At 45.7% G+C, this 17,782-nt stretch overlaps 2 protein-coding genes across 2 annotated transcripts; one reads left to right on the top strand and one right to left on the bottom strand.

The window, feature by feature from the left end:
* Nucleotides 1-210: 210 nt before the first annotated feature.
* LOC142198655 (fucolectin-like) lies at nucleotides 211-7,342 on the top strand. The gene is made up of 3 exons (XM_075269684.1): nucleotides 211-268; nucleotides 2,537-2,843; nucleotides 7,174-7,342. The coding sequence occupies exons 1-3, from the start codon at nucleotides 211-213 to the stop codon at nucleotides 7,340-7,342; spliced, it is 534 nt and encodes a 177-aa protein (XP_075125785.1).
* Nucleotides 7,343-14,287: 6,945 nt separating this feature from the next.
* Nucleotides 14,288-17,398, bottom strand: LOC142198654 (fucolectin-like). The gene is made up of 3 exons (XM_075269683.1): nucleotides 17,290-17,398; nucleotides 15,608-15,893; nucleotides 14,288-14,450 (listed from the first exon to the last, which is right to left on the bottom strand). Exons 1-3 carry the CDS (start codon nucleotides 17,345-17,347, stop codon nucleotides 14,288-14,290), a joined length of 507 nt encoding a protein of 168 aa, XP_075125784.1. The 5' UTR covers nucleotides 17,348-17,398.
* Nucleotides 17,399-17,782: the final 384 nt, after the last annotated feature.

Here is a 17,782-nt window from a genome sequence, read left to right as displayed (position 1 = left end):
TAAACCTCATTTCAATCCTGAAATATTACTGTGTCCATCAGTTATTAGATATATCAAACTGAAATGGCTGTTGCAAATACCAAAATATTTAGAACTAAAAATGATTGAGATTAATAGGGGTGCCCAAACTTTTTCATAGGACTGTATGACATGCTGTACTGTATATACTAGGAGGAGACTTGTCTCTATAATGGTTGTATCTCCTGCAGGATGAAGTTTCTGCTCCTCGTTGTCCTCCTCTGGATTGTGTCTGATGGCGCCTCTACAGGTTCAGTAACTTCTCTCCTCTCTATATTTATTAGGAGATCTGGTCTGGGGTCTCTATTCACTGAGGGTCCGTCTAGGCTCTGTGTTCATTCAGGGGTCTCATTCACTGAGGACTGACATGCCTTAGCGTGGAGACATGTGCTGTATAAAGTCTTCTGCTTTGCTTCTCGGAGTCTTCTTGATGTCATTTCTCTAATGTAGATCAATATGGTGGCATCTCAGCTTTGGCAGGACTGGTGACAGCAGAAATAAATGGGGACCAAGGGCTCCATTGCGTATTTACCTAATAAGTCATGGCCTATAGGATTCCCTTTACGAAATAAACCTACAGTAGAAAAATTTGCATGCCAGCTTTCATAAATGCGGCCTATCATCCACTGGTTCAGGGTATACGAAGAACTACGCTGGTCTGATATCTTCTGTGCCACTGGAGGACCATTATTCAAGGCGCACGTTTCGTTATACATCAGGCGCATCCTTTGGTGAGGCCATGCGCCTGCACCGAAATCTTTCATGAATCTGACATGTCTGTTGACAATACCCCTCGTCTAGCGGCAAGGGCAGGAAAAAAAGTTGCAACTTTTTGCACACAACCCCAACTTACACAAACAATTGCAACTTTAGGAACAAGGCGTGATAAACTTCTCCCAGTATTTGTATCCCCGGACAGAGCGTAGGACAGGAAGGGTTGTCATCATGATGCTGGAGTAAAGGAGCTGGAGACATCACCGCGTGACGCCAGAGATCAGGAATGATGATGAATAATTTCTTCTTTATTTTGTTTTTTATACGAAACTGTCAAAGTCTAGATGGGGAGAAACATAAATGTAAGTAACTATGAGAGATGTCATGTGGTTCTGTGCTCAGCGAAGACGTCTTCATAGGGCTTAATAAGATGTATAAACTATGCAGAGGGTGAACAAGCAGGGAATCCGGGACATCTCAGGTGTATCTCACTCAACAACCTCTGGTGATTCCTCATGTAGAAAGTAGTTATGGCTTGGGATTCAATCAATTGGGTTGTCCGACCCCAAAATGATATACAGGATCTGTTACTAGTAGGGTTGAGCCGATCTTGACTTTTCAGGATCAATTTTAAAATCCGATTTCCGATCATTTTTTCATTCAAACCCGAGTCAATGAGAGCAAGTCAATGGGATTTTTTTACTAATCGGAGATCGGATTTTAAAAACAATCCTATTCACTATACAGCATGGAATCTAACAATTGAACGCTTTAATTGTTAGAATCCACGCTGTGTAGTGATTTTTTTTAAACACTAAGTAGCCCGAGGATTTTTTATTAATCCTCTGGCTACTTAGTCCCCCCTGGTGTCCACTTACCTGCAGAGATGGCTGGTCCGGTGCCCGGTGTTCTCGTTCTTCTTCGCCTCACTGCCCCCTGCCTCTCAGGTTAGGAGAGTGTGGGCGGGTACTGGGAGGGGAGACGTCATGTCTCCCCACCCTGTACCCGCCCACACTCTCCTAAGTCACAAGCCCTGCCTTCTTCCTAGCTCTTTAAACATTAACCCGGGAGGCGGGGCCAGCGAGGCGAAGAAGAACGAGAACACTGGGCACCGGACCAGCCATCTCTGCAGGTAAGTAGTTACTAGCTAGTCTCCCATTAGAATGAATGGACGCAGCTGGCACGCAGAGGGTTAAGGCTTTGTGCCGGCTGCTTCCATTCATTCCTATGGATTCGCAGTGGAGCCTTCACACTGAGTATACACTCTGCTCAGAATGAGCGGAGTATATACTCAGTGTGAAGGCTAACATTGTTAGCTTTTCCCACAATGCTTGGCCAGTAGCAAAGCATTGTGGGAAATAATCACCGATCTCAATCCCGCCTAAAAAGATTGTGTTTGGAATTCCGATGGCGATCGTGAAATTTTCTCGATCGCCGATCGGAATCCGATCTTTTCCGAACACGAGCGCTCAACCCTAGTTATTAGTATGTGATCTGTCGGGGTGCAGGCCAGCTCTCCTATTCAAGTATTAATAGTGGCAGTAGGGTTGAGCGATTGGGATCAGCTGGAAAATGATCGGAAATCGAATTTTAAAAACAATCCTGAAATCTCAAGATTGGCTCAACCCTAAGTGGCACCTAACTTCTCCGGGGCCACCACACCGCTCCTAGACAATCTGTGTGGGCTCCGGGTGTCAGGCAATCCCATACTGATGTCCTGTGGATACGTTTTCAGTATGAAATATCACTTTGGGGTTGGACAACTCCTTTAAGACGTCTGTAATATTTGCTCTTCTCTTGATAGACAGGAACGTTGCACTTGGAGGTCGAGCTACTCAGTCTTCCACTTATCAGGATAGTTATGCTCATCTGGGCTATTTGGCCTTGGCAATAAATGCGGTAGATGGAAACACTGACTCTCATTACATGCATGGCTCATGTTCACACACACACAACGACTTATCTCCTTGGTGGAGGGTGGACCTGCTGAGGTCTTATAGGATTAGTCACATCTCCATCACTAACAGAGGTGACTGCTGCGGAAACAGACTGGACGGTGCCGAAATCCTTGTAGGAGACTCCTTGGCCAACAATGGGAACAACAATCGAAGGTGAGTGTGAGTCCTACATACACTTATCCTATTAATATTATAAAGGTGAATGTTTGTGAGTTTGTGGGTTTGTGAGTTTGGATGTTTGTTCCTCAATCACAGTCAAACGGCTGAATGGATTTTCGGGAAATTTCACACACACCTACATATTTCCCACAAAAGTGCAATAGGCTACTTTAAATGTGGGTCACTCACCCCAAATCGCCACCGTCACCCTCCAAAGACCCCTCCGGGCTCGGCTGTACAAGCTGGCATTCTGCTCTGTCCACGCTCCTCCTATTGGTGCAGGGCAGGCTGTGGGCGCGCTATAGAGCCAGGACTGTGGCACCATAGGTTGGGGGCTCAATGTGGGCGTGCCAATTCACCAGGGACACAGTGAGGAAGATGGCGGCCGCCTACAGGGTCCCGGAGCTGCAGCTATACCTCGCTGCCTACACACATCGCAGAGGAGGCTGCTGCACCCCACACTACACATACAGGTCAGTGCAGCGGGGGAAGGGGGTGTCCTGGGGGGGATGTCCCAGGGGGGAGGAGGTGTCCCCATGTCGGTGTCCCCAGCTTCAGTTCCCCCTGCTGCTGTCTGTCTCCTGTATGAAGCACAGCGAGCTCCGGCGTCAGGTTGCTATGATGCCGGGCCTGCTCTGCTACATAAACGCCACAGGGAGCAGCACGAGAAGTGTGTGCAGGCAGCCAGCAGAGGGAGCAGAGGAGAGAGACAAAGGTGAGAGCTACTACACGGGGGACGATGTGGGGGGGGGGGGGGGGGCAGGGATGTGGGAACATGAGACTGGGGGGCAGAGATGGGGGGCAAGACACTGGGGGCACATGAAGTGAACTGGGGGCAGAGAAGGGGGGGGACAACATACTGGGGGCAGAGATGGGGGGACAAGATACTGGGGGCAGAGATGGGGGGACATGAATCTGGGGGCAGAGATGGAGGGACATGAAGCTGGGGGCAGAGATTGGCATTTTGACATTACTTTGGCTGTGTTGTCCTTATAGAAATGGCGTAGATAGGGCCATATGAGCCCTGACAGTATTCTACACTTTGTATTATGGATAGGTTCCTAGGAGCCCTAAGAGTATTCTACACTATCTCACAAATGCAAGTAAATGAAAAAAAGTTTAGATCTCACCATATGAATATGCTCCAAATCCCCTGGGTGCATGGCCTTTTGCCTCCGGACTGAATGAGGCAGTCTTCGTATCTGAATATTCCACCAAGAAAATAGCAGGTCCGCACTCCTTGGGTTTGGTAAAAAATAACTTTTAATAAGCCATTAAAACTCACAAAACATAAACCAAAACGTGAAAAGTTAGGCTATATAGCCTCGAAACGCGTTGGTGGTTTTAAGCACCATGTTTTGTTTTTTCTAACTTTTCATGTTTTGGTTTATGTTTTGTGAGTTTTAATGGCTTATTAAAAGTTATTTTTTACCAAACCCAAGGAGTGCGGACCTGCTATTTTCTTGGTGGAATATTCTACACTATGTTTTATAGATAGGTTCCTAGGAGTCCTGACAGTGTTCTACACTATGTTTCATAGATAGGTTCCTAGGAGTCCTGACAGTGTTCTACACTATGTTTCATAGATAGGTTCCTAGGAGTCCTGACAGTGTTCTACACTATGTTTCATAGATAGGTTCCTAGGAGTCCTAAGAGTATTCTACACTATGTTTTATAGATAGGTTCCTAGGAGTCCTGACAGTGTTCTACACTATGTTTCATAGATAGGTTCCTAGGATCCCTAAGAGTATTCTACACTATGTTTTATAGATAGGTTCCTAGGAGTCCTGACAGTATTCTACACTATGTTTTATAGATAGGTTCCTAGGAGCCCTAAGAGTATTCTACACTATGTTTTATAGATAGGTTCCTAGGAGCCCTAAGAGTATTCTACACTATGTTTTATAGATAGGTTCCTAGGAGCCCTGACCATAGCAGGAGTTGCTCTAAATCTTGGATAACCCCTTTTGGAGTGAGAACTGTTTGTTTGTATGTAGATAATCCTTGGAGTGTATCTTATTTAAGATCTTCTGCTTAGAAAATCAACAGTCCTGAATGTTGTAGCCAGTCTGTGTAACCATGGATTGTTGTACTCTTCTGTCTCTTAGCTCTTGCTTTACCACTATGATAATAGTAGCAAACAGTAGAGAGCCAAAAATGAATAAATCCCTGTCTATGCTATGACACACCATAAAAGATGGACTAGGATTCTGATAAAATATAGTGCATTAGTACAGAGTCGATATAGTCCAAAAGTGTTGTAAGCAAGGAGAGACACCTACTGCCCGGAAACCAGGATGCGCGTTTCGGCACACAGCCTTCGTCAGGGCTGCGTCCGGGTTTCTGGGCAGTAGGTGTCTCTCCCTGCTTAGTGCGCTTGTTACACCATTAACATGGGTAAGCTTTATTATATCCTATTTGGATGTTTACATGCTGATATTGGGTCCCCTTATCTGAGCATAGCTGTACTCCATGTTTTGTGTTGTTGAAACTGTTCCTGCACTCGTGCTTCCTATTACTTATATCCTTGAGGTACAGCACCTTGGACTATATCGACTCTGTACTAATGCACTATATTTTATTAGAATCATAATTAGGGTTGAGCCGATCTTGACTTTTCAGGATCGATTTTGAAATCCGATTTCCGATCATTTTTCATTCGAACCCGATCTCGATCCCAATTCCGATCCCAATGCAAGTCAATGGGATCTTTTTATTAATTGGAGATCGGATTTTAAAATCAATCCTATTCACTATACAGCATGCAATCTAACAACTGAACCCTTTAATTGTTAGAATCCACGCTGTGTAGTGATTTTTTTTTTAATCACTAAGTAGCCAGAGGATTTTTTTTAATCCTCTGGCTACTTAGTCCCTCCTGGTGTCTACTTACCTGCAGAGATGGCTGCTCCGGTGCCCGGTGTTCTCGTTCTTCTTCGTCTCGCTGCCCCTGCCTCCCAGGTTAGGAGAGTATGGGCGGGTTAGGAAAGTGTGGGCGGGGAGACGTGATGTTTCCCCTCCCAGTACCCGCCCACATTCTCCTAAGCCACAAGCCCTGCTTTCTTCTTAGCTCTTTAACACTAACCTGGGAGGCAGGGGCAACGAAGAAGACCGAGAACACCGGGCACCGGACCAGCCATCTCTGCAGGTAAGTAGCTAGTAGAGATTTTAGCTACTCTCCCATTAGAATGAATGGACGCAGCCGGCGCGCAGAGGGTTAAGGCTGTGTGCCGGCTGCTTCCATTCATTCCTATGGAACCGCAGCAGAGCCTTCACACTGAGTATACAGTCCGCTCAGAATGATTGGAGCGTATACTCAGTGTGAAGGCTAACATTGTTGGCCAGTAGCAAAGCATTGTGGGAAATTATCACCGATCTCAATCCCACCTAAAAAGATTGTGTTTGGAATTCCGATCGGGATCGTGAAATTTTCTCGATCACCGATCGGAATCCGATCTTTTCCGAACACGATCGCTCAACCCTACTCATAGTCCATCCTTTATGGTGTGTCATAGCATAGACAGGGATTTGTTCCATCTTGGCTCTCTACTGACCGGTGGTTACTGTGCATGTAATTCCCTTTCGTGTATGTCCCTTTATTTATATTACTAATGATGTTGATATATTAAATAAAACAATTTTTTGCAAAATTTCTACTACAGTCTAGTTTCTACTCTTTTTATCATTAAGTGTCATGCTAACCTTTTGTTTGTTTGCTACCGTGTTTCCCTGAATACCTTCCCCACCTCCCCTACACTACACTACCTACAACCGGCAGTCATGCTGACGCTCCGCCGCGGAAGTGCCGGCATGACTGCTGGTTGTAATAAAGATGTCCCCCGAAAATAAGACAGGTCCTATATTTAGGGCGACAATTTAATATAAAACACTGTCTTATTTTTGGGGAAACACGGTATGGTTCCTCATATGGTAAGGACACAAACTCTGTTAGGGCTTGTCCAGCTGATTAGGGGATGTTTTACATTTCATATCTATCCTCTGTTGTTTTTTTTTGTATGCTCTGTTTATTGCTTATTCCTCACTATGATAATCGGCGCATGCGCAGAACAGCTCTTACACTGACCTGTCATAATCAGCCATGCCGTCCATGCACCTATTATCAGAGTGGATGGAACAAGAGCTAAAGACAATGTGAGATTTTAGCTAAGCTCCCTGATCCGTCTTCAGACAAGGGAAAGAGGGATAGAGGATGGTCCTGGGTGGTGGGCACTTGACCAGCTGGTACTTTGAATAAGACAGTCCTCTCTTGTCTATCTCCATATAGATGTAGCGCAGGACTCTAACCTATGGTTTCCTGTTACAGGTGTGCGTTGGTGACAACAATTCCAGCAGGAGGGACTCTGACCTTCCAATGTAACGATATGGTTGGCAGATACATCAATGTCGTTTTGACCGGAAAACAAGATTTTCTTCAACTGTGTGAAGTCGAGGTCTTTGGACGGGATCTAATTTATGATCACCCATGTACATAGTCAAGACGTAAAAATAATAAGAATATGGTCATGATTCATGATAGTGATATATAGAACTGTAGAATATCATCCATTAAAGGCTGCATCATACATAATGTTTGCTGTGTCGTTCCCGTCTTTCTGGATGATCTCATGGAATTCGTTCTCCTTGTGGAGAGCTCCGGAGTAGGGTAAGAGGGTCTTATACACCCTGGAATGAACCATGGGAAAAATAATATTTGTACATTATCAGATTCTTAGCTCATCATGAGTGACGGGTGGAGACGTCAGAGTGATTATATCATATCAGCAGGGCCGGCGTCAGCACACGGCGTAGTCGGGTAAGTGCCAGGGCCCACAGAGCCTCTTGGGCCCCCCCGCACTTGCCCGCCCCAGCACTAGCCTGTCCCGATTTCAGCTCATCGGCCGATGAGCTGAATACATAGGCGATTAAAGCAGGAGCTGTGACAGCTCAGCTCCTGCTTTAACGCTGCGGCGTGTGTAGGCGCGATATGATGACGTTACATCGTGAATCACTATGTGAATGGCGTGAGAGCAGAGAGAGGAGCGGCGGGGGAGCGATGGAAGGTGAGTGTAAGTGTTTGTTTTTTGTGTTAAACATTAAGGTGAAACATAATGAAGGGGGCCCATGAAACTGGGGGGCAAATGAAGGGGAGGGGGGGAACGGCATGACACTGGGGCAATGAAGGGGGGGGACGGCATGACACTGGGGCAGATGAGGGGGGGAGAACAGCATGACACTGGGGCAATGAATGGGGAGAACGGCATGACACTAGGGCAGATGAAGGGGGAACGACATGACACTGGGGCAGATGAAGGGAGGGGAGAATTGCATGGCACTGGGGCAGATGAGGGGGGGAATGGCATGACACTGGGGCAGATGAGGAGGGGGAACGGCATGACATTGGGGCAGATGGGGGGGGAGAATGGCATGACACTGGGGCAGATGAAGGGGGGGAAAGGCATGACACTGGGGCAGATGAGGGGGGAATGGCATGACACTGGGGCAGATGAGGAGGGGGAACGGCATGACATTGGGGCAGATGAGGGGGGGGAATGGCATGACACTGGGGCAGATGAAGGGAGGGGAGAATGGCATGACACTGGGGCAGATGGGGGAGAGAACGGCATGACACTGGGGCAGATGAAGGGGGGAATGGCATGACACTGGGGCAGATGAGGGGGCGGGAGAATGGCATGACACTGGGGCAGTTGGGGGAGAGAACGGCATGACACTGGGGCAGATGAAGGGGGGACGGCATGACACTGGGGCAGAGACAGGGGGACATGACACTGGGGCAGATGAAGGGGGGAGAACGGCATGAAACTGGGGACAGAGATGGAGTGGGGACATGAAACTGGGGGCAGAGGAAGGGTGTATATGAAACTGGGGGAGAGATGGAGGAGGGCATATAATTTACGGGTGTCTGCAGGAGGATTATACTGTGTGGGAGCACACGAAAAATGAATGAAAATGGACGGAGTCAACATAAAAGTGGGCAGAGCTAAATTTGCTGCGGCTTTTCTTCAAAAGTTGGGAGGTATGGTGTTGGTGACGCCACACTCCTGCATGACGTCACTCACTTCATTTGCAACGTGCAGTGTCCCGACTCCCCCACCTCCTCCACAAAGGGTCCCACTGAGGCTGTGTCACCCAAGGGCCCATAAAAACCTGGAGCCATCCCTGCATATCAGTATATAATATATTTGTATATAATATACTAGCAGGAGGACCCGGCTTCACACGGGTATATTCTGTTTTTTGTTTGTGTAGTGGCCCCATAACAATTGTCCAGTTTTACACTGGTGTATTTTGTATATTTCCTGTGTGTATGTCCATAAGCATCATGCAATCATGTGTATCTCATTTCGGATATCAGTGAAAAACCTGCGATTGTTATGGAGACCTGGAGTAAAGCTGTGTGTATGTGACCTTGTGTAACAGTGTCATCCACAGCGCCCTGCCCCTTTAACTGACCTACAGCAATGAAGAAAAATGGCTGGGTTGCTATTTATTTGGGGTATTTTTTTCTCTTTGGGGATATTTCCTAATCTCATTGCTCCTATATACAATGAATAGGGGACCGGAGTGTGACTGCTGCATGCGATGTTGCCGGCTCCCTTTTCCAAGTGTCCACACTTGTATTCGCTATGTGGAAGAGGATGGTGACATCATGCAGTGTTGCAGCATGCATACATTTGTCATAGGCGAGTCGCTCAATTGTGCAGCCTTATATACCCTATTGTGTACAGTCATGGAAACCTGAAGACAGTGAACTGTTTTTCGAGGTGCACCAGGGGTGTATATACTGTGTTGGCCAAAAGTATTGGCCCCCCTGCAATTCTGTCAGATAATCCTCGGTGTCCCCCAGATAATGATTACAAGCACAAACTCTTTGGTAATATCTTCATTTATTTTGCTTGCAATGAAAAAACACAAAAGAAAATGAAAAAAAAGTCACATCATTGATCATTTTACACAAAACTCCAGAACTGGTGCGGACAGAAGTATTGGCGCCCTCAGCCTAATACTTGGTAGCACAACCTTTAGACACAATAACTGCGCACAACCGCTTCTGCTAACCAGCAATGAGTTTCTTACAAGGCTCTGCTGGAATCTTAGACCCTTCTTCTTTGGCAAACTGCTCGCGGTCCCCCCTGAGATGTGAAGGGGGCCTTCTCCAAACTGCCCCCAAGAGATCTCTCCCCCTCCCCCACAGGTGTTCTATGGGATTCAGGGCTGGACTCATTGCTGCCACTTTACAAGTCTCCAGGGCTTTCTCTCACCACCATTTTCTAGTGCTGACCTGAAGTGTGTTTTGGGTCCTTGTCCTGCTGGAAGACCCCTGACCTCTGAGGGAGACCCCGCTTTCTCACACTGGGCCCTACATGATGCTGCACAATGTGTTGGTCGTCTTCAGACTTCATAATGCCCTGCACACGGTCAAGCAGTCCAGTGCCAGAGGCAGCAAAGCAACCCCAAAACATCAGGGACCTCCGCCATGTCTGACTGTAGGGGGCGTCTTCTTTTCTTTGAAGGCCTCTTTTTCCCTGTAATCTCTATGTTGAGGCCTTTTCCTACTTTTGTCTCCTCTGACCAGAGAACATTCTTCCAGAACGGTTTTGGCTTTCTCAGGTAAGTTTTGGCAAACTCCAGCCTGGCTTTATGTCTGTGGGTAAGAAGTGGGGTCTTCCTGGGTCTCCTACCATACAGTCCCTTTTCATTCAGACGCTGACACTGGATAGTACGGGGTGACACTGTTGTACCCTCAGACTGCAGGGCAGCTTGAACTTGTTTGGATGTTAGTCGAGGTTCTTTATCCACCATCCGCACAATCTTGCGTTGAAATCTCTCGTCAATTTTTCTTTTCTGTCCACATCTAGGGAGGTTAGCCACAGTGCCATGGGCTTTACACTTCTTGATGACACTGTGCACGGTAGACACAGGAACATTCAGGTCTTTGGAGATGGACTTGTAGCCTTGAGATTGCTCATGCTTCCTCAGAATTTTGCTTCTCAAGTCCTCAGACAGTTCTTTGGTCTTCTTTCTTTTCTCCATGCTCAATGTGGTCACACAAGGACACAGGACAGAGGTGGAGTCAACTTTAATCCATTTCAACTGGCTGCAAGTGTGATTTAGTTATTGCCACCACCTGTTAGGTGCCTCAGGTAAGTAACAGGTGCTGTTAATTATACAAATTAGAGAAGCATCACATGATTTTTCATTCAGTGCCAACACTTTTGTCCACCCCCTTTTTATGTTTTGTGTGGAATTATAACCAGTTTGGCTTTTTGACAATTCTTTTTGTTGTTTTCCATTGAAGACAAATTAAATGAAGATAATACCAAAGAATTTGTGATTGCAATCATTTTCTGGAAGACACTGAGTATTATCTGAAAGAATTGCAGGGGTGCCAATACTTTTGGCCAACACTGTATGTTGTGCCCTCACTCACCATACATAAGCAAGGAATCTGGGGGATTCACACTGGACAAAAACCTGAAGCAAAGAAATGGTCCAGTAACAATGAAGAAGAGGGCCCCGACAGTCTCAAGACTTCAACTCAACACTTGTGGGTAGAGTTGAAGAAAAGGCTGTATTCGCACCCAAGTGAGTCAACTAGTATGCACATACTGTACATTGGAAACGTGTAGCAGAGACCTGGGATCAGATTTCTGTCGAGACATTCTTGAATCTTATCGAGAACCCAGAAGGATTCAGGCAGTGTTGAAAGTCAAATTAAAATTTAGATAGGAGCAAAACAGTAACAATGCAGTTACATGACATACATCTGGATAGCTAGACATATGCTAAAAAGTTGCAAGTCAAATTTATGTCTGAGATAGCCAAGATGGTTGTCTATATAATGATGGGAGTCTCACATTCCAAGCTGTATTGGATGGTGCGATATGGAGCCTGAAAGTCACAAGGTCAGAACATTGTTACCCTTTTCTCTTCCATGTAGTTCTTCATACTTCAGAGCTTCATCTATCTATAGTTACGCCCCTTACAAACTGCTAGGTAAAGACTAGAGATGGGGCAAACCTCTCAAGATTTATTTCATTTTAGGTTCAGGTCCAAGATTAGTTCCAGGTCAAACAAGTTAGGTACAATCCATAGTTTAAATTGTCTTAAAGCATAGTGTAGAATACTCTTAGGGCTCCTAGGAACCCATCTATAAAACAGTATAGAATACTCTTAGGCACCCTAGGACGCCATTTATATAATTTCTAGCTCTCTAAGGCAAATGCAGTTATGTCAAAATGAATATTACATTGTATGTCTATAGAAAACTGAATGGTGAGCAGAGGATACAAACTCAGTTTAACCATACCATGCACTGACACTCACCTTTACACTCCAAAAATTACCCTTTATTGGGGGAATAAGGCGTTTACCTGTAGTTTTTTTTAGACATTAATGGAGTATACAGTTATGAATATCACTGAATATTCCCTTCTTCCATCATCAATGAAATGCCTCATGTCCCAGCCCACAGCACCTTATATACTGTAAGTGACATCAGCCCTGTAATGTGTCCACCTACCACTGTCTATTGACAGTCAGTCTGAGATGAATCGCCATTGTTTCAGCATTGTTCAAAACCAAACAATTTGGAATATTCGGTTCGAACCAGGCTAAGAATGACGAGCAGTAAAGGTCCCGGGTGCAGCTTCTTTATAACATGTTCCTCACTTTTCCCCCCACATGAGCTAGAGAATGAGTACACGGAAGGGGCAACCATGTCCAAGTGGGCCCCGAACTTCGTTATATCACTATCACTATACAGTGACCGTAAAGTGGTAGAGAAGTGGCTTGCGGTTTACAAGATAGAATAAGTTTTAACTAGAATGATGTCTGCAGACACCAATCTAGTTAAAAGTAAAGCATTAATGGTGACACCCCCTCTTCAGAGTCAGAGGCCCCAGAGCAGCTGCCCCCTCACTAGCTACACCTCTACAGATAAGCTTTATTTATAATATACAGTATAGCCAGGACCCCAGGAGCTCCAGTTATTACCTTAGAGTACAGCAGGGGAGGCCCGAAGTGTGTCCGCTGTCTCCCTGCTGCCACGCCAACTCTGTCACAAGACGGACTCTGCGCTATACTATAAAATTGTAGTCAGAGTAGAGTCAGTCGTGTTATATACAGCAGCAGGGGAGACAATCGACAGACTGCTAGCACCCTGCTGCACAGGTAGTAATTGGGGCTCTGGAGGACTTGGCTATACAATAGAGGTTGCACTGGTGGGACTTCTTCATTTCTCCCTGCGTAAACTAATTCAGTCCCCAAACCAGAAACCCTAGACTAATACAGACCCTTGAAAAACTGGATTCCATAAGCTACTACAGTCCCCAAAAGTAATACACCTATATATAAATACAGACCCCAGACCAGATTAGCTTAAGACCCCCAGACCCCCTAAAATAAGACCCTAGATAACCTTAAGACCCCAGACCATCCAAATTAATATAGACACCAGTCCCCATAAAATAAGACACTAGACCTCAGACAAGTTATATGTGAGGACAAGTTTTAACCAATTTAATTTTTTTTTGTAAAGTTCAACACACCTCAAATCAAAACATTTCCTCACCCATGTGACAGAGGTCCAGGAAGCTGAGATATGAGAAGCTGTTGGGCAAGTGCCACCTACTGTAGCGTTTCTGTAATCTTTCTCGATCACTAATTCCATTTGATTCCTGACTCCGCTGAGCATTCGTGTGTTTTCAATAGGTAGAGAGGAATAAGCCACAGTCAGGAGCGTCTTATATCCCATGGAAACAGGACTGGACATGGTTAGAAGCATTCAAGTACTTGTTCTCCTGTTTGAAAATGAGCCTGTACGTGTTGTAATGTCACTTAATAACTTAGTGACAGCTTTTTGTGAAGTTATGTGCTTCCCTCTGGAGCACCGACCTCCCCTCTACTCCTCTGATCCACACAGCGTTTCACATTGAGGTTCCAATAGACGAGTTCGGGTTCTCTGTATGGACAGGATGGCAATATTCAGAGGAGAGGAGCTCAGTGCTAAGGCTGGGAGCACATAACTTCACAATAAGTTGTGAGAAAGTTATATAGTAACATTTACTACACGCTCATTTTCAGAGAGGGAGGGCTTCTATAAGATTCAACAGGCAAGATGTGCTGTGACCCAACATCTGTGGTGTGTGGAGAGTGGCAGAAACCCCCCATACATATTATATACCTGGCTGATACTACCACTATGGGTGGGTTTAGCCAGTGTGTACAGCTAGCAGTGTGAGGTCTCAAACAAACAGCACCTCATATCTCCGCTTCCAGAACCCCTGTGACTTTAGGATGATGAGCTATGAGAATTGGGATTCACTACAACCAAAGCTGAATTTTGAGGATTCGTATCTTAATCCTTGTAGGAATGTTTCTTCAGGTGTCATTGCTTCTTAGTCGGATTCCTTATTACTTTAGCAATGATGAGGATTGGCAGGAACGCCGAAGACCTGAACTTCACAGAAAGTGAGAAATTGCGTTTTTTCAGGCAAGAGGATGTTTACGTATCGCCCCTCCATTTCCGGGCAGAGAATGTCTTGTGTAGTGCCCAGAGGCATGGCTGAAAGTTTTGCACATCTGTGGAAAGGCAATATATGAGTTATTATGTGGGACAATGCAGAGGAACAAGATCGGCTGGTTCAGGAGGGCCGGTTGTGGGACAACATTAAAGTTCAAGAGTTTCTTGTTAAGACTTCGAGCTGGATGACGTTGTTGGGAAGTTCTATTCCATTATTGGTCCTAGACCACATGGCCTTCTCCATTGAAGCCCGTGTGTGGCTTATTGTAAAACATATAATGCCTTAGGGTGCATGCACACTGAGTAACGCCGGGCGTGTATCACAGCCGTACACGCCGGCATTACAGCAGACTGCCGAACACTTCCCATTCACTTCAATGGGAGCGCTCGTAACAGCGGCGTTTACGAGCGCTCCCATTGAAGTGAATGGGAAGTGTTCGGCAGCCCTGCTGTAACGCCGGCGTGTACGACTCTCATACACGCCCGGCGTTACGTAGTGTGCATGCACCCTTAGACTAAAACATCGAGCCCCATGCATGCTTGCCCAATAAGCTTTACAAATGGTAGATGACAACCCACTAGGTCTCCAAGGTAGTAGAGACCCTAGAGGATATGCCCTCCACTTTGTATCATCTATCTATATATAGTTAACAGAGTATCCGCTATAGCCCATTGGTGTGACGCAGTCTAGGACTGATGTTCCTTTAGCCCACCAGATAGTTATTCTGGGGGATGACCGTCCAACAAACTGTTGGAAAGGGACCATCAAATTTGAGTTTTTTTCCACCAGAGGATCCTCAGGAGTTCTGATGGACCAGTCTACACTGTTGATAGACAAGTACTTTGCCATGGCTCTTATGGACTGAAGAGAAAAGTTCACTGAGGTCAAAGTCATGGCTAGAGCTTCAATAGGTGGCTCATTTCAACATAATCTTTAGCCTTCTGAAATAATCTGATACGCATCAGGCCACCAGTTGATTCTTGGGTGCTCTGGACCAAGTCCAACAGTGGTCAGAGATGACTAAGCACCAGGTGACACAATCCTAGTCAATGGCCACAATCATGCCTGAGGTGGAAAGATGGAGTTCTACGAACACTCCAGGATTCAGCAGATTGACACATCTTTCAAATTTGACCCAAAATCTACAAATGATCACATCCAAAAATCATGAGCAGTAGAAGACCTGAACATTAAAATATGAGATATACCATATACCTTGGGTTGTTATTCCCATTATTGGCCAGCGAGTCTCCAATGAGAATTTCGGCTCCGTCGATGTACTCGTTGCAGCAATCCCCACGGTTGGTGATGGTTATTTGTGAAATTCTATAGGTTTCCAGTAAATCCACTCTCCACCAGGGGGAGTACTCATATTGAGAGGAAAAACATGATCCATGTTTATAGAGTGGGTCCGTATTTCCGTCTATAGCATGGATGCCGAAACTGAGCCCACCCATGTTTGTAGAATGTGTTGCCAGGCCGCGAAGTGCAGCATTTTGTACTGTAAGAAACAAAGACAAATTACCAATGAACTATTGTAATATTATATATGGGGGGGGTCTACTAGGGTTGAGATTTCAGGATTGATTTTAAAATCCGATTTCCGATCATTTTCCAGCTGATCCCAATCATGAAATTTGCTCGATTGCAGATCGGGATCCGATCGGGATCCGATCTGTGGTGATATCTAAGGTTAGGTGGAACGGAGTGTGGAGAGTAGGACGAGCCACCACATTACATAGTCATGGCTGACCCATAGTGATGGCACTTGGGCGACAATGGGTTGGCCAAGACTTGTAACAGAGTGGCCAAGAATGGGAATAACCATCATACTTAAGAGGTAGGCAAACCTCGTGAGAGTCACAGAATTTTTGTGGGTTCGTCTACCTCTAGTTTCAGCTCAAATGCTCCCAGTGGAGTTGTGAAAACCACTCACCTCTGCAGCACTCTATTTAGTCCTCTTTGGACCTCCTAGCTGAAGTCACATGCCCAAAAGAGCCCCTGAGGCCTGTGATTGGGCATCAATGGTCAGATTGGGCCACATGGACGTCATGATGCTTTAACACAAGTGTGGTGATATCTTAACATCCCACATGACTGCTGAGTCTCAATCAGTAGTCCACTGATGACCGGTGAGGTCACCCAGAAGACCACCAAGAAGGAGTCCAGAAGAGGTGTGGCAAGGTAAGTTTTTATTATGTTTTCGCACCTTCTTTGGGCTCCCACTAATTTGTGGGTGACAAACCTCAAGAAAGTCTTGACCTGAAACTTTTGGAAAATTCAGGTCAAATGTGATTTGATCCAAATTGGACTGGAGCGTCAACATTTTTTTGTAAGGGCAGGTTCACATCTGCGGCCCGGTCTCTGGTTTCCGTCTTCTGCTGACAGGAGACGGAAACCCGGCAGACAGTGTCCGCTCGTGAGTGTTTTGTGGTCTCTGCGGTGAAACTTTTTTTTAACCAGATACAAAGTCCTGCATGTCTACCTGTGTCCGGTTAAAAAAAACGGTTTTGCCGTGGAGACCACAAAACGCTCACTCACTTTGCAGGCCCATTCAAGTAAATGGGTTTGAAAAGTGACTGCCAATTTCCGCCTCCTGTCCAGATTCTTGGGCAGAAAATGGAAACCTGAAAGTAGAGACCGGGTGCAAGTATGAACCCACCCTCCATAATATAAAGACCGCCACCTGAACCATTCGGGGGCCTCCCTAAACCAAGTGGGACCACCAATAGAATCCTATTGGAAGAGAGCACTGACCCGTCTATCCACAACCGTTGGCATCTATTAACCAGGGAGTTGGGGAGCAATAGGATCTGGTTATAAGAAGTCTTATGGAAAAACCTACTGAATTTTGCTGGTCACATGGGCTAGTATTCTGTAGGTATCATGACACTCACATTTAGCCGAGCTGCACGACACGGAAATCCACAAGAGGATGAAGGTGACTAAGAACATGGCTATTCAGAAAGCTGCAAGACAAGGAAATTACTTAAAGATCAATAAAACAAGATGAACGTTTCGATCTCCCCTCTAGATAAATATTGACCCAACAGCACAATTTATCATCCTGTATAAGAATCATGGAGCTCTCCCACCGCCTGGCGCCGGCTCCTTATCGACAGTCTTAGACTTCATAACTTTATATAAGAAATCAATAAGACACCTAAAGAGCAATATAATAGACTTGTAACATAATAACACCCACGTAGTAACAGACATTGGTGGCGTTAGCGTCATGTTCTATGTCCTTGGCGTCTCACAGCCACCAGACTATCCATAATGAGGCCATGAGATATGGTCAAGGTTGAAACATGGAGGTTGGCCTGTGTGGTTGTAGGTTTCGGGCAAATGTATCTGTTGTGGTTTGTTCTATGGAGAGTGTCAACCCCG

The sequence above is a fragment of the Leptodactylus fuscus genome, chromosome 3 (genome assembly GCF_031893055.1).
Source record: "Leptodactylus fuscus isolate aLepFus1 chromosome 3, aLepFus1.hap2, whole genome shotgun sequence".
NCBI lineage: Eukaryota > Metazoa > Chordata > Amphibia > Anura > Leptodactylidae > Leptodactylus > Leptodactylus fuscus.
This window is presented reverse-complemented; position numbering and strand designations above follow the sequence as displayed.

What these genes read in the sequence shown, in the direction of transcription:
- LOC142198654 (XM_075269683.1), bottom strand. Translation starts at nt 17,347, where the DNA reads ATGTTCTTAGTCACCTTCATCCTCTTGTGGATTTCCGTGTCGTGCAGC. An exon ending in GTCGTGCAGCTCGGCTAAAT is followed by an intron (nt 15,894 to 17,289) that starts GTGAGTGTCATG and finishes TGTTTCTTACAG; the next exon opens with TACAAAATGCTGCACTTCGC. An exon ending in AATGGGAATAACAACCCAAG is followed by an intron (nt 14,451 to 15,607) that starts GTATATGGTATA and finishes GCCTTTCCACAG; the next exon opens with ATGTGCAAAACTTTCAGCCA.
- LOC142198655 (XM_075269684.1), top strand. Translation starts at nt 211, where the DNA reads ATGAAGTTTCTGCTCCTCGTTGTCCTCCTCTGGATTGTGTCTGATGGC. An exon ending in GTCTGATGGCGCCTCTACAG is followed by an intron (nt 269 to 2,536) that starts GTTCAGTAACTT and finishes TTCTCTTGATAG; the next exon opens with ACAGGAACGTTGCACTTGGA. An exon ending in AATGGGAACAACAATCGAAG is followed by an intron (nt 2,844 to 7,173) that starts GTGAGTGTGAGT and finishes TTCCTGTTACAG; the next exon opens with GTGTGCGTTGGTGACAACAA.